The sequence below is a fragment of the Carassius gibelio genome, chromosome B14, assembly GCF_023724105.1.
Source record: "Carassius gibelio isolate Cgi1373 ecotype wild population from Czech Republic chromosome B14, carGib1.2-hapl.c, whole genome shotgun sequence".
NCBI classification, from domain to species: domain Eukaryota; kingdom Metazoa; phylum Chordata; class Actinopteri; order Cypriniformes; family Cyprinidae; genus Carassius; species Carassius gibelio.
In genome coordinates, this window is record NC_068409.1 from 15,779,561 (window position 1) to 15,800,572 (window position 21,012).

The following is a 21,012-nucleotide window of genomic DNA, read 5'->3' on the forward strand; positions in this document are numbered from 1 at the left end:
ACTTAACACCAGTGAGAACATTCTCTCTCTTCTTACTCCTTTATTCGCAGCACTAAAACGTCTCCTAACAAAGAGATTAAGACGGAACACGAAGTAAAAACAAATAAAAGTACAGTCTTATAGAGTCTGTTAGCACACGTCTCACTGAGATCTTTTCGGATCCTCTGCACTTCATCGCGAATGTGCTTGATCCGCGTTATAAAACCATTACTTGGATGCGGAAATAAGGCAGCGCGCACGAGAAATGATCCAAATGATCACGGAGAACCCGCGTGGAGACGGAGAAGCGCCAAGCGCAGGAGACAGATCAGAGCGCAGAAAAAAAGACTGGTCTCTGCACCAGATGAGTGGCATGCACCATCGTTGTCTGATATGTTCAGTGGAATTCTGCAAGAAAGTGCCTCAAATAATAATAATACGTTGGCTATTTTGTTCTTAGGCTACTGTATACACACACACACACACACACACACACACACACACACACACACACAAACATATATACATACATAATATCAGATTGTAGCCATATTTATGCACGATTTTCTGCTAGATTTCTGCTTTAATTTGATAAAAATGTTTATTTATGCCCTGGCCCTATTTAAATACACTCTCTGAAATATTTCTCAAATGTCAGGCAGATGACAAGCTCAACTGCTCAACAGCTAGATGGTTATCTGTCTGAAGTCCCCATCCCCAGAAGTGATAACAGTCTTGCCAACTGGAGAAGTAATGCACTTTCTAGTCCTACATAGAAAAATTTCAAATGCACTTCACCTAAATGCACTTTGTTTTTATGAGAGAACTGTTCATTTTAAAACCTTTCTGCAGGCCAGTAGGCCTGTACATTATTATTAAATATACACATGAGTGGGATAAATTTTTAGTTTGAATTTTATTTTATACTGTGCATTGTTGCAATGTGCTTAATAAATATTTGCATCATTTGTAATTATGTATTTTTATGTTTTTTTTTAATAAGTTATGTAATTGTAATTATCTTTGAAACTTTAATATTAATTTATGCAATTGCAATGTCTTAATTTTAGTAAAGTTAGTACACGGTCATAGCAATAAATGCAATGGTACTAATAATTGGCATAATTTATTTCGGTGTTTCGGTTTCGGTTTTCGGCCTTGGTTTTCTCTTTTTCGGTTTTCGGTTTCGGACAAGAATTTTCATTTCGGTGCATCCCTACGATGAGTGGCCCAGTGACATTTTGCTTGACTCCAAAACAGTTTATTAGGTCAGTAAACGCAAGTCCTAATGCATCATTTATATTATCAACGTGAATATTAAAATCTCCCATGATTAGCGCCTTATCAACTCAACTGTAACTAGAAGGTCTGAGAGGAAATCTGCTAATTCTTTTAGGAATTCTGTATACGGCCCTGGTGGTCTATACACAGTAACCAGAGCAAGAGATACATTAGATGTCTTTTGCATGTCTGACAGAGTAACATTTAGCAGAATTATTTCTAATGAGTTAAACCTGTATCCTGTTTTCTGGGTAACATTGAGAATATCACTATATATTGTTACAACACCTCCGCCACGACCAATCTGACGGGGCTCATGCTTATAACAGTAGTTTGGTGGAGTAGACTCATTTAGACCAAAATAATCATTTGGTTTTAGCCAGGTTTCAGTCAAGCAGAGTAAATCAAGCTATTATCTGTGATCTACCTTTGTGTGTGGGTCCATGCACATGGTGAGTCAAGTCAAAAGTTTTTAGAGTCGTTATCATTTCTTTTGTAATTTTGTTTTCTGCATTGTCTATGTCAGTGGTTTTCAACCTGTGGTCCGCGGCCCACTAGTGCGCATATGCCTAACTCCAGGTTCACACACTGACTGTGATGCGCCTTTTTTCTGAGCCAATGTTGACGGATCAGAGCGTTCTCACTGCGGTAAAAGGCTAGAAATAAAAACGTGCGAAAATAATTCATGTCTAACACATGAGCATAGAGTGAATTTGTTAGTGAACAGGATGCAGTTTAAGTGAGAGGAGACACGTTTTAAGTGTGCACACTCTCTCCTCGCAAAGCAGCGTGTATCTGAGCAAGCACGACTGGTTTTGTGACAGAGCAAAGGAAATCTGCTGCGAACAGAGAGATTCGCACTCGAGCATTATTTTAATGTGCTTTCGCGTTATATTTATGCGCTCTCACTGCTGACCGCATACACATACTGTATACACACTATGTCTGTTCTAGAGATGTTACAACTTTTTGATAAAGCTCTGATTGGTTTTCTTTTGGAAATATGTTTCAAATTAATCCTGAATGCATTTATGACTGTAAAAGCACAATTGCAAAATTGATCAAAAAAATTTTTTTTTTTTTGTCCATATCGCACAGCCCTAGTTTATTCAATACATATAGTTTAAAATCTGGCTTCTGAGTACTAAGTTATTAACCCAACAATAGCGGGGTAAGTTAATTTTTTTGAAGTGGGCCGCGCAAACATATGTGTTTGGTTGTGTGGGCCGCGAGTTGAAAAAGGTTGGGAACCACTGGTCTATGTGAATATTAAAATCTCCTGCAATAACAGTCAAACTCTGAGGAAATTATTGATAACATTTCTGTGACCTCTTCAACAAAGGCTGGAGAGTATTTTGGAGGCCTGTAAATAAAAATAAACAGAATGCATGGAGCACCTTTCAGCACAGTCCCTAGATATTCAAAAGACAAGTACTGACCGAATGACACTTGTTTGCATTGATAGACATCTTTTAATATAGCAGCTACACCCCCACCTCTCCTAACAGTCCTGCAGACACTCATGAAATTAAAGTTAGGAGGCGCTTCATTGAGGATTGTTGCATTGCAGCTGTCTTCTACCCATGTTTCATTTAGAAATTTTTGAATGGGTTTTGTTTCACAATCCTCTCCAGGGTTACCCCTATTGCTTGTACACTTTTTTCTGCCACATCTTTTCGCTCCCTTCGCCTCTCTATTAATGTGCTTGGACACAGGGCTCTGTGAACAGCCAGCCTCTTTTGCATGACCTTTTGTGTCTTGTCCTCCTTGTGCAAGGTGTCAATGGTCGTCTTCTGGACAACTGTCAGGTCAGCAGTCTTCCCCATGATTGTGTAGCCTACAGAACTAGACTGAGAGAACATTTAAAGGCCTTTTCAGGTGTTTTGATTATCTGCTGACAGCATTCACACTGCATCAGATATAAACAACAACTGCAAGAAGAGTTTCCTGAAAATGATCTGTAAACCTTTATCAACACAGTCTTTTAATTATCTGATTAGATGGTGGCACCAGGTGTCTTCAATATTGAACCTTTTCACAATATTCAAATTTTCTGAAATGCTGAATTTGGAATTCTCCTAAGTTGTCCTTTATTATCACATATAAGAACAGATATATAAAAAATAAAGAAATAAACATTTGAAATATATCAGTCTGTGTGTAATGAATGAATATAATATACAAGTTTAACTTTTTGAATGGAATTTGTAAAATATATAAACTTTTTGATTATATTCTAATCACATGACCAGCACCTGAAGATGTTCTTATTTTTTTTTAGTGAAGTGACATTCAGCCAAGTATGGTGACCCATACTCAGAATTTGTGCTCTGCATTTAACCCATCCGAAATGCACACACACAGAGCAGTGAACACACACACACACACACACACACACCGTGAGCACACACCCAGAGCAGTGGGCAGCCATTTATGCTGCAGCGCCCGGGGAGCAGTTGGGGGGCAGTTGGGGGTTCGATGCCTTGCTCAAGGGCACCTAAGTCGTGGTATTGTTCATGCACTATTATTATTATTTATTTATTTTTTTATATAAGAAATATTACAGTTTTTTTTTCAATTGCTAACATCCCTTTGTCCAATCTGTAGTCATATTTTCACAACTCTGAACACAATTAGCACAACATCAGTCTGTTGTGACCATACCATTAACACAATTCATATTGTTCTCACACAATATTCAGTTAGTTAACACGTTTCTAAAATGCTTTGTTCTTTTCACACAAGCTTACCCCATACCAAAACTCATGGATCTTTTATTTTTATTTATTTATTTATTTGAAAGTTGAAATATAGTGTAAAGTCTCTACTTCTGCAGTAAAAGCAGCTCAAAGAGTTACTAAGAATAATTTTAATTACAGAGCTGTTACCCATCGTGAGTCACTATGCACTAACTTAGATCACTTTCAAAACATATTACACTCCTGGTGATAGCACTTTTACGGAGCCAGTTCCAGTTTTTCATAGTTTAGTCATAGTCTCGCCTTGCCTGGTTTCCTGTGTTCAGATTCTTGCCTGGATTACTCTTTTCTCTTGCTGTTTCGGATTATGTTTGCCCCTGCTTGGATTATTGCTGTGTACCTGGATTATCTCAATTTTTCCTTTACCCTGTTGGATATTGTTCACCGTTGATCTACCCATGCCTGTTTACTGGACTACTTATGTCTTGCCCTCAATTTTATAGAAGTTTTGTCTGTTTAGTGAATTGTTTTGTGTGTTTTGTAAGAAATCTATAAGGTATCTATACCTTAATTTTATATTTTATATACAGTACTGTATGTGTGTGTCCTAAGCATATACCACATGATCCATTCATTCAATTCCTGTATGTAAGGCAATGACTGAGGGAAAGTGAATACAGGTAACCCATTAGTAATTAATAAAAATATATCAAATAAGTTAGAACCTGAAACAGTATTCTAAAGTGAACCTATTAGTGAATAATAATTACTACATCATTTTGGCTCAAGTCAAATATACACTCTAAAACAAAACCTATAAAAGTAAGAAACTTTGTAAAATACACGACAACTTGTTTATGATCTTTATTTCAGATGAAAATATTAATACAGCATATTTTATTCAATTTTAACATGTATACTGCCCAGATTTAAACTAATTTAACAAACATTTTATAATCAAAAGTTAAACATTTAGAAGGAAACAAAATGCACATTTCATTTCCATTATAGGCAAGTAAACACATCTTCCTTAGTAGTTAACAGTAGTGAGTTAAGTCTTTTATGTATAATCAACTGTTAGTTTTTCAATAATTTCTTATTAGTTATGCAGTAAGTAAGAAACAGTATTCCAAAGTGTTACCATTCTTTTTAAACATCTACAATAATATCTGAAATTAGTAATGAGTGTGCTGTCTTTTATTTTAAATGTATATTTGTAACAACTGGATAATTTGTATTAACAAGCTCTAACCCCCTTAATGCCCTCTTTTTTGCTTCAGGCCCCTGTCATGCTCTGATCATTAACATGTTAATTATACAAACAAATTTTTAGCATTTTGTCTCTAGGAAAAAAAAAAAAAAATCAGCAACGATTGATGAGCATATATTCATTTATTGTAGAGCTTCGTACTCCGTGAAGCAAATGTGTCTGAAATATCACAACATGTAGTAGAAGAGCACGCGGTAGGGTTTGTTACTATAGCAACAGTAGACTCACAGGCATTGTGTTATAAACATCAAACAATCATTGTGAGAAAAACAACTGAGAAAGCAAGAAAGACAAATAATCATAATCTGTAATGATTAGCTGTTCCGTTCATCGCCTGAAGAAACAAGAACATTTGAAATTAGGAACTTGAGCACGCAAAAGACGAGATATGTGCACGACCCCAGAGAGAGAAGAGACTCTTTAACATCTCACTGTTACTGATTCATCATGCAGCTCAAAGCATTATGGGTAGAATCTCTAGTCAGTGTATTCTTATTCACCAACACAGTTTCACTGATGATTCACTAGAACCAACATAAAACCCAGGATAGAGCGTCTGAGTGAATGTGGTCTGGACTGTGTGGATGAGGCTCATTGTGTCAGAGACGCTGTAGAAGGACAGAGTTCCTGCACTGTGATCCACAAACACTCCTATTCTACTGCTGATGGACTCTACAGAGAGAATAGTGTGTATGTTATTGTGTCTGAATAAGTAACTGGAGGGAGAACAGTCCAAATTCCAGGACTGATCATTGTATCCAAACACACACTCATGACCCGACCCCTTCCTGCTGATGCTCTTATATGACACTGATATAAACACACTTCCACTCCACTCAATCTCCCAGTAACAGCGTCCACACACACTCTCTCTACACAACCCCTGATTCACATCAAATCTGTCTGGATGATCAGGATAGTAATGGGGTCTGTTACCAACAGTAATCACTCTGTTACTCTCAGACAGACAGATGTAATTATTCACTGTGTTTGGATCCAGAGTGAGCTGGTGGGAATCTGATGGAGATAAAACACATCAGAATCAGGAATTATGAATCTGTTTGATCTTTTCACGTAACTGAACTCTTCATGTTCAGTGAATCATCAGTGTCTCAGTACAGATGACCAGATATCTGTGTAAATCATCATTTACTAGGGCTGCCCCATGTTCTGCTGATACATAAAGACTGATCACGGTTTGTTTTATTTGTGCATCCTTGCAAATGTAAGTTTACATTAATATACATTTTTAGGAAATGTGTATGTCAGAAACATGTAAGTAGTAGCATCATTACATGACCACTAAGTCTAATATGAATCTAGAAAAATTTTCACTATTCCAGTGTTTGCGTGGAGTGTAGCTGAATAGTAGTACACTCAATGCATGACCGATGTGATCATTTGTATTTAACTTGATCATACAGATAAGAGCAAAACATAATGAATTATTACATCTTTTGAATCTGTTAAAGTTCTACTTTCATTTGTGTGCACTCACAAATAAATTTGATTTTGTGCTTTTGTAAAATAATGAAAGCAAACGGTGCACTTTCTGCCGTCTAGGTTTCTATGAACTTCAACACATACATAAAAAAAACAAAACTTAACTATATATATATATATATATCCAAAATGCTTTGCTTACAAAGGGTTGTCCCTGACTAAGGATTTTCATTGTCAAATCGAAATTTTCTAATCTTGCCGATAATTGACTGATAGTCGAATCATATGTTTGGGGGCGGGGCAAAATACATTAACAAGAGTCAAGTCAGAAATTCGACCAACATAATTACTGATGTTAACACACAGGGAAAATGTTGTCTATTCAGGGGGCACCCCTACTTGTATTCATAATCATTACTTCTGCAGTGCTCTGTGGTAAGCTTTATGTGTGCGCTTGAGCACTGATAGGCTATAGGTAATTAAAGAGTCATTATTTTGAATTATATGGTTAATTAATATAAACGTGCGATTAGTCTATTAATAACTTCAAATGTATGACTATTAGTCAATCAGAAAAATATTTAGTCAAGGGCAGCCCTTTCATTTAAATTGTTTATAAAACTTTTCTTTCTCCTTCTATAGGAAGAACATGAAGACACGCAATGAGTTTTTCTGCTTGTTTTCTCACTGACTTACATTGTAGGAAGTTGTTCCTGGTCCAGAGAGAAATGTTGGTGAATGTGACTGTGGAAATCAACAGACATGAACAGTGTGGTTTTCATGATCCTGCATACTTTCTTAAGACATTTCTAATATGATGTTCTCCATGATATGAGATGATGCTGGACTGGTTTCTGAGAGCAGATGAATCTCCAGGACTTTACCTCTGTCTGAGATCTTCTTGAGCTCCTCTTTGCAGAAATCCTCCAGTTTGTCTCTCAGCTGATGGACAGATTCTCTCAGATAATCAAAAGAGACAAGAGAACTGAAGACTTCATCATTTACGTCTGTAGATTCAGGAAGTGCTGAAAGAGACTGGAAACTCTACAGAAAACAGAAATCAAACTCATCAGCTCCACACTTCACCCAATAACCTGCACCAACATCAGATTTTTGTGGCTCTTGTTGACTGATCTTTAGTAACTTAACTCAATCCAGCATATATATATATATATATATATCTAAAATGCTTTGCTTACAAAGGGTTGTCCCCGACTAAGGATTTTCATAGTCAAATCGGAATTTTCGAATCTTGCCAAAACCCGGGAAGGAAGGAGAATGACACCACCATGCAAACTCCGTCAGGATCATCAGGATTGCCATTTGTGGAGATCATTACATCACTCGCGGGTCTACATCAAGAGAAACATCAAGCCCTGCTGAACTTGCGGGTGGACCAGGAACATCGGTTCCAAGTGATGATGCAAGCCCAGCAGGAGGACCGCAAGCGGTTCTGGAGCTTGCTGGACCGGGAGGTTCGGACGAGGACGGCTTCCCCCAGTCCCATCCCCGCTGCTCACATGTCTCTCACTAAGATGGGGCTGTCAGATGATCTGGAGGTGTTCCTGGACCTGTTCGAGAGGACGGCCGAGGCATGTGGGTGGCCACCAACCAGCTGGCCGGTGCGCTTGATTCCACTGCTGCTGGAATCAAGCAGCTTAACTTAACTTAAACCGAGCAATTCTCCCTTTGTTTTGGCACAGCAGCTCCGTGAGTTGTCCTGCAAATGGCTGTTGGCCAGAGGAAGCGATGCCGAGACCATCATCCACAAGGTGGTACTGTAGCAGTTTATCTCCCGACTGCCGCAAAGAACTGCCCAGTGGGTCCAGTGCCACCGACCGGTGTCGCTAGATCTTGCTATCCAACTGGTGGAGGACCAGCTGGCAGCATGCTCTGGGGTCAGCGAAGCCCTTCCATCCACCTCTCTCTCTCTATCTACTCCGGTGTCTCTCTCTTCCCCTTCCCCTAAACCTGTCCCTGCTCCCAGATCCCGTTTTGCTGGGTCACTGAGGGCCGCCCCCTGCTGGAGGACGGGAACTGAGGCACCGCCCGGGGAATGGGGTTTTCTAACCCAGAGGGACTCGACGAGGCTCATACCACCTCCCCACATCCATCCCTTCACCCACTTCCCACCACTAGGGAGGCCACAGAGGATGGTTCTGGGGAAAAGAGATGGTAGGAAGGGGGGGGGGGGGGGGGGGGGGGGCGAGCACTCAGGTTGGAGAAACTGGGACCCAGTAGGGTAGTTTCAGGGGAACCAAACGGCTTGGTAAGGCCAAACCTCTCCAGTCGCGATGATTTTCCCCTGGAGATGAGAAACTCAAACATGCATTTGAACAGGTCCGTTCTATTGATGGGCAGGTCTTCCAACCTGGCCATGTGCTCTCCTATCCTTATTTTGCCATTATTAAAGACCAGTTGTATTGAGTCACCCACAACATTCAAAGAAAGGAGGAAACAACCCAATTGTTAGTACCTAGGATTGTAATCCAATGGCGGGGTATCTAGGGATGACAGTGACATTAAATCATCTAATGACCCAATTATTTTGGCCGTGCATTCACAAGAAAATGCGCAGATGGTGCGCATCGTGTCGGGAATGTCAGCTGGTGAACCCACCGGCCACCCCAAAAGCGAACTGGTATGGACCTCATCGGGCCATTAGAACAGTCGCATGGGGACATCGCTTTGCATTAGTTATCGTAGACTATGCAACACGATATCCTGAAGCAATGGTGCTCCGCAACATCTCAGTGAAGAGTGTGGCGGACGCCCTGTTTTTTTGCCCTGAGATTTTCACAGATCAGGGCACCGTGTTTATGTCATGCACATTAACCAAATTGTACAAATTATTGGGCATTAAATCGGTACGTACCAGCGTCTATCACCCACAAACAGACGTTCTGGTCGAACGGTTCACGTTGAAAACAATGATTCATTGATTCGCACAAGAATATGCAAAAAATTGGCATAGATGGCTGGAACTCCTCCTATTCGTTGTGCGCGAGGTCCCACAAGCCTCCACAGGGTTTTCCCCCTTCGAGCTTCTTCATGGTTGCCAGCCCCATTGGGTTTTAAACAAAATTCAGTATGTCATGGACCTGAGAGCAAAGCTCCATACACTGGGGCAGCTCTCTATGGAGAATTTGCTTCAGGCTCAGGGCAGGCAAAGCTGGCTGTATAACAGGGAAACCAAGCTTTCAAGTTTGCAGCGGGAGATAAAGTACTCATATTACTACCAACCCCCAGATCCAAATTGTTAGCAAAGTAGCAAGGACCCTTTGAGGTCACACAGCGACTAGGAAATCTCAATTATGAAGTAATACGAACAGACAGAGGCAATTTACGTCAGCTCACTGACATCATAGGATTGGCATATGAAGCATTTGAGGGCTGTCCTCGGAGAGCTGAGACAGGCGGAGCTAATGGCCAATCCGAAGAAGTGCGCAGTTAGGCGGGTGGAGGTAAGGTATCTGGGGTTCCACTTGGGTCAATGGCAGGTGCGTCCACAAATTGACAAGACTGCAGCAATTTCAACTTGTCCAAGGCTTTAAACCAAAAAGGAGGTGAGGCAGTTCCTGGGGCTGGCGGGATATTACAGAAGGTTTATTCCTGGTTATTCGGACTGACTGACTGACCTCACTAAAAGGGAAGTACCAGATACGGTCCAGTGAACGGAGCAGTGCCAACAGGCTTTTACCCAGGTCAATGCTGCCCTGTGTGGCGGACCGCTCCTGCACATTCCTAACTTTTCTCTCCCTTTTCTGTTGCAGATTGACGTGTCGGACACGGGGCTGAGCGCTGTCCTGTCCCAGGAGGTGGAGGCGGAGGACCGTCCGGTCCTGTAAATTAGTCTCTCTCTTTGAGAGCTTACGACTAAGTACAGCACCATAGAATAGGAGTGTTTAGCCAGCCATTTGCTACTACCTCCTGGGGCAGGAGTTCACCCTCTTTCAAGTTCAAGGTGATTCACAGGCCTGGGCCGCAGATGGCTGTGGTGGAGTTTGCAGGCCGGATGGCTCCCTGGCCTGAGACGGGCAGTGGGGGTGTGTGACGGTGGAGGCATGGTTCTGCGAAGTTTGCGATGGGAGGGAGAGCGAGGAGACGTGCGGCCGTAAGTGAGTCAAGTGAAAAACGACGAACACCTTAAGTTATTAAACAAAAGCCTGCAAAGATATACCCTATGTAATAAGTTGAAGCATCATGTTAAGGTTTGCACGCTCCGCAACAGGTCGATTGGAAAACAAACAAACTTAATTTCTTGCTTAAGTGCAAATTGATCTTAAGCAATAAAGATAAGCCACATCTTTTTCTTGGTGCAATCTAACAAATAACTTATCATCCTCTTCAGTAACTGTGTGTGTGTGTGCGTATGTATGCGCGCGTGTGTATACATGTATGTGTGTGTTCACTGGGTTTTAGATCCATGTAATAGAGTAGCTCAATAAATTCTTGTTTCATTTATAAAGTAATATTGTCTTGTATGGTGTATTTTAAACATTAAACTTTGCCCAGATCCTGTGCTACCAAGCTCTTAGCTTATAAATGATCAGTCTCATTATCCATGAAGTAATATAAATAGAATTGTAAGGATATATACTGAATTTTACATTTGTTGGATGAACCCTTGATGAAGTATAAACTAATTAAATTAGGAATCAGTTCAATTAAAGCAATTCGAATCTTTAGATTCAATTCTTCTTTAAAAGAAAATAGCATTTGTAAGAGAGGATGATCAGATGAGAGTCTGACTGACTGAACATCCAAACCAAGTTAAGATTAACAATTTAATTGAGGTTCAACAAATAAAAAACAGATGCAATACGGATAAACAAATGATAAAGCTTGGCTTATTGATATTGATATTGGCTTAAATAATAAGATCACTGATCATAATCTAGATGTGATGTGTTTGACAGAAACCTGGCTAAAACCTGATGATTACATTACTTTCAATGAGTCCACCCCCCCAGATTACTGTTATAAACATGAGCCGCGTCTAAATGGAAAAGGGGGAGGAGTTGCTTCAATTTATAACAACGTTTTCAGGATTTCTCAGGGGGCAGGCTTCAAGTATAACTCGTTTGAAGTAATGGTGCTTCATATAACATTATCCAGAGAAACCAATGTTAATGATAAATCCCCTGTTATGTTTGTACTGGCTACTGTATACAGGCCACCAGGGCACCATACAGACTTTATTAAAGAGTTTGGTGATTTTACATCCGAGTTTTGGCAGCAGATAAACTTTGAATAGTTGGTGATTTTAATATCCATGTTGATAATGAAAAAGATGCATTGGGATCAGCATTTATAGACATTCTGAACTTTCAGGACCTACTCATTGTCAAAATCATACTCTAGATTTAATACTGTCACATGGAATTGATGTTGATAGTGTTGAAATTATGCAGCCAAGTGATGATATCTCAAATCATTATTTAGTTTTGTACAAACTTCATATAGCCAAAATTTTAAATTCTACTTCTTGTTACAAGTTTGGAAGAACCATCACTTCTACCACAAAAGACTGCTTTTTAAGTTATCTTCCTGACGTATCCAAATTCCTTAGCATATCCAAAACCTCAGAACAACTTGATGATGTAACAGAAACCATGGACTCTCTCTTTTCTAGCATTTTAAATACAGTTGCTCCTTTATGCTTAAGGAAGGTTAAGGAAACCAGTTTGACACCATGGTATAATGAGCATACTTGCACCCTAAAGAGAGCAGCCCGAAAAATGGAGCGCAGCTGGAGGAAAACAAAACTAGAGACATTTCGTATTGTTTGGCGGGAAAGTAACCTAACCTACAAAAAAGCATTAAAAACTGCTAGATCCGATTACTTTTCTTCTCTTTTAGAAGAAAACAAACATAACCCCAGGTATTTATTCAATACAGCGGCTAAATTAAAGAAAAATAAAGACTCAATAAGTGTTGACATTTCCCAACATCACAGCAGTAATTACTTTATGAATTACTTTACTTCTAAAATCGATACTATTAGAGATAAGATTGTAACCATTCAGCCGTCAGCTACAGTATGACATCAGACAGTGCACTATAGACCCCCTGAGGAACAGTTCCACTCATTCTCTACTATAGGAGAGGAAGAATTGTATAAACTTGTTAAATCATCTAAACTTACAACATGTATGTTAGACCCTATACCATCTAAGCTCCTAAAAGAGGTGCTTAGATCCTCTTCTTACTATTATTAATTTCTCATTGTCATTAGGATATGTCCCAAAAACCTTCAAATTGGCTGTTATTAAGCCTCTCATCAAAAAACCACAACTTGACCCCAAAGAACTGGTTAATTATAGACCAATCTCGAATCTCCCTTTTCTGTCCAAGATACTAGAAAATGTGGTATCCTCACAATTATATTCCTTCTTAGAGAAAAATGGTATATGTGAGTATTTCCAGTCAGGATTTAGACTGTATCATAGTACTGAGACTGCTCTCCTTAGAGTTACAAATGATCTGCTCTTATCATCTGATCGTGGTTGTATCTCTCTATTAGTTTTATTGGATCTTAGTGCTGCGTTTGACACAATTGACCACAACATTTTTTTGCATAGACTTGAACACTTTGATGGCATTAATGGAAGTGCATTAGCATGGTTTAAATCGTACTTTTATGACAGCCATCAGTTAATAGCAGTGAATGAAGATGTATCATATTAATCACAAGTACAGTACGGAGTACCTCAAGGCTCAGTTCTAGGGCCACTACTCTTCACGCTCTATGTTACCCTTGGGAGATATCATCAGGAAACATGCTGTTAGCTTTCACTGTTATGCTGATGAGACTCAGCTCTATATTTCTTCACGGCCGGTGAAACACACCAATTTGAAAAACTAATGGAATGCCTAGTTGATATAAAAAAACTGGATGATGAGTAATTTCTTACTGCTAAATTCTGAAAAAACAGAGGTGTTAATTATAGGACCTAAAAACTCTGCATGTAATAACCTAGAACACTGTCTAAGACTTGATGGCTGATTTGTCAATTCTTCGTCATCAGTTAGGAACCTAGGTGTGCTATTTGATCGCAACCTTTCCTTAGAAAGCCATGTTTCTAGCATTTGTAAAACTGCATTTTTCCATCTCAAAAATACATCTAAATTACAGCCTATGCTCTCATTGTCAAATGCAGGAATGTTAATCCATGCATTTATGACCTCAAGGTTAGATTATTGTAATGCTTTATTGGGTGGTTTTTCTGCACGCTTAGTAGACAAACTACAGCTAGTCCAAAATGCAGCATCAAGAGTTCTTACTAGAACCAGGAAGTATGACCATATTAGCCTGGTCCTGTCAACACTGCATTGGCTCCCTATCAAACATCGTGTAGATTTTAAAATATTGCTTATTACTTACAGATCCTTTTCCTATTTGCCGCCTAAACTCTGGAATAACCTACCTAACATTGTTCGGGAGGCAGACACACGCTTGCAGTTTAAATCTAGATTACAAACCCATCTCTTTAACCTGGCTTACACATAACATACTAATATGCTTTTAATACCCAAATCCGTTAAAGGATTTTTAGGCTGCATTAATTAGGTAAACTGGAACTGGGAACACTTCCCATACCACCCGATGTACCTGCTACATCATTAGAAGAATGGCATCAATGCTAATATTAGTCTGTTTCTCTCTTATTCCAAGGTCACCGTAGCCACCAGATCCAGTACGTATCCAGACCAGATGGTGGATCAGCACCTAGAAAGGACCTCTACATCCCTGAAAGACAGCGGAGACCAGGACAACTAGAGCCCCAGATACAGATCCCCTGTAAAGACCTTGTCTCAGATGACCCCCAGGACAAGACCACAGGAAACAGATGATTCTTCTGCACAATCTGACTTTGCTGCAGCCTGGAATTGAACTACTGATTTCGTCTGGTCAGAGGAGAACTGGCCCCCCAACTGAGCCTGGTTTCTCCCAAGGTTTTTTTCTCCATTCTGTCACCGATGGAGTTTCGGTTCCTTGCCGCTGTTGCCTCTAGCTTGCTTAGTTGGGGTCACTTCATCTACAGTGATATCATTGACTTGATTGCAAATAAATGCACAGACACTATTTAACTGAACAGAGATGACATCACTGAATTCAATGATGAATTGCCTTTAACTCTCATTTTACATTATTGACACACTGTTTTCCTACTGAATGCTGTTCAGTTGCTTTGATGCAATGTATTTGGTTTAAAGCGCTATATAAATAAAGGTGACTTGACTTGACTGATGATTATATAGGAAGACATTCATGAAATGTTTCTCTGTGAGTTTCTGTCACAGCAGAATCTGCTCAAGTCCACTATGACCTTGTTCTTCTAGATCTGTGTTACCTGCAGGAACTGGATGTGATCCTGTGTGTTTGAAAGCTGTTCCAGCTCAGCGTCTCTCCTCCTCAGATCATTGATCTCCTGCTCCAGTCGCTCCAGTCGTTCTTCAGCTCGACTCACTGCAGTCTTTTCCTGATCTCTGATCAGTCGTATCAGCTCAGAGCGGCTTCTCTCAATGGAGCGGATGAGCTCAGTAAAGATCCTCTCACTGTCCTCCACTGCTGTCTGTGCAGAGCGCTGTTAGGACACACAGTGATTCAGCTTCAGTGAGTCTGAACTGAGACGGAGACAAACTTCTCTTCTTCTCCAGACTCACCTTATGAGACTCCACAGTCTCTCTCAGCTGCTGGAGATCTTTCTCTCTCTGCTGGATTCTCTGCTGGAGCGTCTTCTGCATCTCTTTGAGCTGGTCCTAGAGGACAAACAGATGATACTGAATGTCACAGAAAACTAATAATGATTTATTAACAAAGTTTGCGAGAAGTGCGTCAGATACTTAGCCTAATTAACACAAGAGGAACGTTGTCATGAAACAAAACAAGGGAAGTGAGGAAATGAGGAGTAAACTTCTAAATAAACAATCTTTTAATGATCCACAATCCAACAGGGGCAACACAAGACAGGGAGAACACAACATCTACGTTAATAATGGACGCTACACTAAGGAAAACACAGGGCTTAAAGGTGCTGTAGGGAACTTTTGTAAAAAAATATTTTTACATATTTATTAAACCTGTCATTATGTCCTGACAGTAAAATATGAGACAGATAATCTGTGAAAAAAATCAAGCTCCTCTGGCTCCTCCCAGTGTCTTATTGCCATTTGCAGAAACTCCATCGCTCCCGGTAAAAAACAACCAATCAGAGCTGCGGTCCGTAACTTTGTTTGTGTTCAAAATGTAGAAAAATGTATATAATAAGCGAGTACACCATGAATCCATTTTCCAAACCGTGTTTTTGGCTGGTCCTGAATCACTAGGGTGCACCTATAATAAGTGTTTATATTCAGACTATTTTAGATTGCTTCGGGGATACCGCGGCGGAGTAACCCAGTACCTTTGTGATTCTTCATAGACATAAACAGAGAGAAGTAGTTCCGGCTACGATGTTCTTCCGCAAGACGCAAGCAGTTCTGTTTATTAACCGCTAGAGCGTCAAAAGTTCCCTACTGCAGCTTTAAGTACACTTGGTAATTAAACACAGGTGGAACAGAATGAACATAAACTAATAAGAACATAATCAGGGAGAACTGAAACAAGCAGGAAATTAAATTTACTAAATGGGAACAGGAAAAGGAACAAAACCAAATATGGTCATGGTAGTTGTAAAACCAGGACATGGCAAGAACGAGGACAGAAAACCCAACACAAACACAGGCCTGACATTACCTCCCCCTCCAGGAAGCACTGGGGGGGGGGCCTTCAGGAGAAGTAACACATAGGGATGGTCGGGCTTCAGAGCGGGACCCAATCTGGGAGACCCTGGGGGAACAGGAAGCTTTGGAGGCCATGGTGGGTCAGGTAGTACAAGATGCAATGACGGAGCAGGGACTTTATTATCACCCCCAAAAAATTACATTGGGAGAATCTTGGATCTCAAGGCCCTCGCTGGGCTGGATTTGGGGACTGAAGCCCTCACTGGGCCAGACTGAGCAACAGGAGCCCTCCTTGGGCTAAAATGAAGAATAGGAGCCCACCTTGGGCTAAACTCAGGAACAAGAGCCCACTGTGGGCTAAACTCAGGAACAGGAAACCATTGTGCTACTAGGGCTGTCCACAGGAACAGGAGCCAGTTCTGGGCTAGGCTCAAGATTAGAGCCCCTTTCTGTACTGAACATGAAACCAACAGCTATCCTTGGGATCAATGTGTTGACAGGGGCCCTCTCAGGGGTGAACTCAGGAACTACTTCCATCGAGGCAACATGAGAAGCAAGCGGCTTGGGAATGGCCTCCATGGCCATGACAGTAGAAGCATCCTGCTTCTGAGGAACCCCAAAAGACAAGATAAGACTGGTTCAAAATGTTTCTGTGGACAATACTTTAGGGGACATTACTTGCCTCTGGTCAGGAGCTGGTCTCTGATCAGGGGCTGGAGTCTGCATTGGTCAATGGTCAGGGGCATGGAACCTGCACTGGACTCTTGGTCAGGGGCTGGAGCCAACACTGGATTCTGGGTCTTACATCGGAGCAGCCAGCAGGCTTGACTTTCAGAGAGGTGAACTTGACTGATGAGTGACTGGCGGGCTTGGGTTAACTGCAAGCCATGGGCTGGACAGATGAATGGCCGACATGACTGAAGATTGACTGACAGGTTTGAATGAGCTGTGGCTGGGGGGCTTGACTTTGTATCAGCTGGTGAACTTGATTGATGAGCGGCCGGTAGGCTTGGGTTAGCCACAGCTGGCTGGCATGCCTTTCTAGGATCCTGCGAACTTGACTGATGAGTGGCCGGCGCACTCTCAGTACTCACAGTGATCCTGCTGAACTCCCACATTTACCCACTGCGGTCTTGGATGGAATAGTAAGAGGTGACTCAAATGCCACGGGGAGCAAAAACAGGGAAAACAAAAGTTTAAAAACCGTCAAAACAGAAGGGGAGAACACAACATCAATATTACTACCTGATGCTAGACTAAGGAAAACACAGGGCTTATGTACACTAAGTAATTAATAAACACAGGTGGAACAGAATGAACTGTCATGGTTGGTAAACCGTGATCTCGGGTAGTTTACACTTTGTGGTGAATTCTGTGTGTTCTGCGTCTGCACTGATTAGTTGTGGGCGTCTCCGTTAATTGTATCAGCAACAGCTGCCACTCATTACTCATCCACTATATAATGGCTTGTCTCACGTCTTGTGTTTGTGAGATCGTTGTTTCATGTCATTGTGTTTACCCCCGTCTAGCTTCTGTGTAGTTTGCGTTTGGTTGTCTGTGTTTCCCTAGAACCTCATCCACTCTCCGCATGATCACTCAGCCACGGACACTTACCTTCGGCTCTGTTCCCCACAGTTCCTGTGCCACTCTCTCCTGCTGCCTCACGCCGTCAACACCCGGACTCCCCACCTGCACTCCATTACCGTCTGGACTTCTCACCACCTTAATCATCCCTCTGGAGTGTTCCCGTATCATCATCTTTGTGTGTCTTTGTACAATATCTCATCATCTCATTAAACTTTGTTAACTCGCTATTGTTTCCAGACTGTCCTTTCACCAGCCGTCACAGAACGATCTCACCCAACATGGAAGCAGCGAGCACCAACACCCTCACCGATTTCATGCACCACAGCGTCAACAGAATGGATCAGCAGCAGGAGAGCATCTCGAACACCGGACGCGATGTCCAAGCGCTGGTGGCACAGGTGTCCGAGCTCACCCAGCAGATCCATCAGCTCACGTCTCCCACTGCGCCCATCGCGCCGCCTGCGCCGACCGTTCCCCCGGGGATTCCCCAGGACCAATTCCGGCCAGAGCCGCGACTTCCGGCGCCGGAGAATTACGCTGGTGAGCCAACTTTTTGCAGAACATTCCTTAACAAATGCTCTATGCATTTTGCCCTGCAGCCCCGCACTTTCGCCACAGAAAACATCCTTCTTCCTGGAGTCAACAACTCTCTATGGTGGAGTACGCCCACAATTCGCTGCCAGTGTCAGCTACGGGCCTCTCTCCGTTTCAGTGTAGTGTAGGGTACCAGCCACCAGCGTTTCCCAGTCTGGAATCTGAAGTCGCGGTCCCCTCCGCTCACGCGTTTGTCCAGAGGTGCCACCGCACCTGGACCAGAGCCCGTGAGACTCTGCTCCGGGTGAGGGAGCGCACTAAGGCCAAGGCCGATCGCCACCGGTCAAAGCCTCCCGTCTACGTCGTGGGTCAAAAAGTGTGGCTTTCTACCAGTAACATTCCATTGCGATCCGTTTCTAATAAACTAGCTCCCAAATTTATCGGCCCATTCACTATCACCAAGATCATTAGTCCGGTGACAGTCCGCCTCAAACTACCTCCTGCGTACAAGAGGATACACCCCGCCTTTCATGTGTCCAAAATTAAACCCGTGTTTTATGCACGTATTAATCCACCTACTCCGGTTCCCCCGCCGCCGCGTCTCGTAGATGGGGAACCGACATATTCGGTTAATCGTATTCTGGATTCGAGACGGAGGGGACGAGGATTCCAGTATCTGGTGGACTGGGAAGGTTACGGTCCGGAGGAGAGGAGTTTGGTACCTGCTAGGGACATATTGGATCACTCCCTTATTGATGAATTCAATCAGCAGGTAGGCCCTTCTGGGAACTCCAGGAGGAGTTCTTAGAGGGGGTGGGGGATGGTACTGTCACGGTTGGTAAACCGTGATCTCGGGTTGTTTACACTTTGTGGTGAATTCTGTGTGTTCTGCGTCTGCACTGATTAGTTGTGGGCGTCTCCGTTAATTGTATCAGCAACAGCTGCCACTCATTACTCATCCACTATATAATGGCTTGTCTCACGTCTTGTGTTTGTGAGATCGTTGTTTCATGTCATTGTGTTTACCCCCGTCTGGCTTCTGTGTAGTTTGCGTTTGGATGTCTGTGTTTCCCCAGAACCTCATCCACTCTCCGCACGATCACTCAGCCACAGACACTTACCTCCGGCTCTGTTCCCCACAGTTCCTGTGCCACTCTCTCCTGCTGCCTCACGCCGTCAACACCCGGACTCCCCACCTGCACTCCATTACCGTCTGGACTTCTCACCACCTTAATCATCCCTCTGGAGTGTTCCCGTATCATCATCTTTGTGTGTCTTTGTACAATATCTCATCATCTCATTAAACTTTGTTAACTCGCTATTGTTTCCAGACTGTCCTTTTACCAGCCGTCACATGAACATAATAAACTAATCAGGGAACATAGTCAGGGAGAATTGAAACAGGTGGGACTAAATTAAATAGCGAGAACAGGAAAAGGAACAAAACCAAATATGGGCATACAAGAGATAAAACTAGGAGCTTCACACTGACAGTTTCTGCATTTTGACTGATGAAAGTATATATATATATATATATTATATGAATTATATGTCAAAGAATAGGTGAATAGTGTAATTAAATGTTTCATAAATCATAAAGGTCTATGGTTAATTTTCAGCCAACAGTGAAACTCTTCTTGCAGCTGCTGTTCTTATGTGCTGCAGTGTGAATGCTGTAAGCTGTTAATATGGGTGATGATATAAACACTTATGAAGTGAGTGTCAGTAATATTTCATCAGTGTCTAGTGTTAAATACCTGTTTCTCTGTCCTCTGTGCTGCAGCTGATACAGTGTCGTGATTTTTATGTTCATCCATCGTACACAGCACACATATACACTTCTGGTCAGTGTGACAGAAAACCTCAAGGATCTTCTCATGTTTCTGGCAGATCATCTCCTGCAGTCGTCCAGTGGCATCAGTCAGATTGTGTTTCTTTCCTTTAAACCAACTCTCATGTTGTTCGAGGTGATTCTGACAGTAAGAGTTCAGACACACCAGACAGGATTTGATGGCTTTGTATTTTCTTCCAGTACAGACGTCACACTCCACATCTCCAGCTCCAGCGTAACAGTCATCAGAGAGTCTGGTCTTCTTCAGTTTCTCCACCACTTCAGCCAGCATGGTGTTTCTAGATAAAGCAGGTCTTGGACTGAAGGTCTGTCTGCACTGAGGGCAGAAGCAGATTCCCTTATGATCCTCTTGATCCCAGAAGTCTGTAATACAGATCTTACAGTAACTGTGTCCACAGGGAACGGTCACTGGATCCTTCAGGAGATCCAGACACATTGGACACAAGAACTCATCCTGAGAAACTCTGGCTTCTGCCATTTTACTGCTTGAATACAGAGACACAAACACACAACAGCTCAACTACACTTCAGCTTCTCTTTCCCTGAAATCACATGATTCCTGGGTTTCTGGTTCTGCTTTTGAGACATGTGTAAAAAAAAAAGCAGCTTCCCCATTCATGCTCCTGTAGAGCCCCCCC

General features: G+C 41.9%; 1 protein-coding gene across 1 annotated transcript; it reads right to left on the bottom strand.

Moving 5' to 3' along the window:
- Nucleotides 1-4,809: 4,809 nt before the first annotated feature.
- On the bottom strand, nucleotides 4,810-21,012 carry LOC127971420 (tripartite motif-containing protein 16-like). The gene is made up of 6 exons (XM_052574424.1): nucleotides 20,280-21,012; nucleotides 15,343-15,438; nucleotides 15,030-15,263; nucleotides 7,557-7,716; nucleotides 7,369-7,416; nucleotides 4,810-6,246 (listed from the first exon to the last, which is right to left on the bottom strand). Exons 1-6 carry the CDS (start codon nucleotides 20,850-20,852, stop codon nucleotides 5,726-5,728), a joined length of 1,632 nt encoding a protein of 543 aa, XP_052430384.1. The 5' UTR covers nucleotides 20,853-21,012; the 3' UTR covers nucleotides 4,810-5,725.

Coding starts and splice junctions, on each gene's coding strand:
- LOC127971420 (XM_052574424.1), bottom strand. CDS start 20,852: ATGGCAGAAGCCAGAGTTTCTCAGGATGAGTTCTTGTGTCCAATGTGT. Junction 15,264..15,342: donor AGACTGTGGAGTCTCATAAG/GTGAGTCTGGAG, acceptor GTGTCCTAACAG/CGCTCTGCACAGACAGCAGT. Junction 7,417..7,556: donor CAAGAAGATCTCAGACAGAG/GTAAAGTCCTGG, acceptor TGATTTCCACAG/TCACATTCACCAACATTTCT.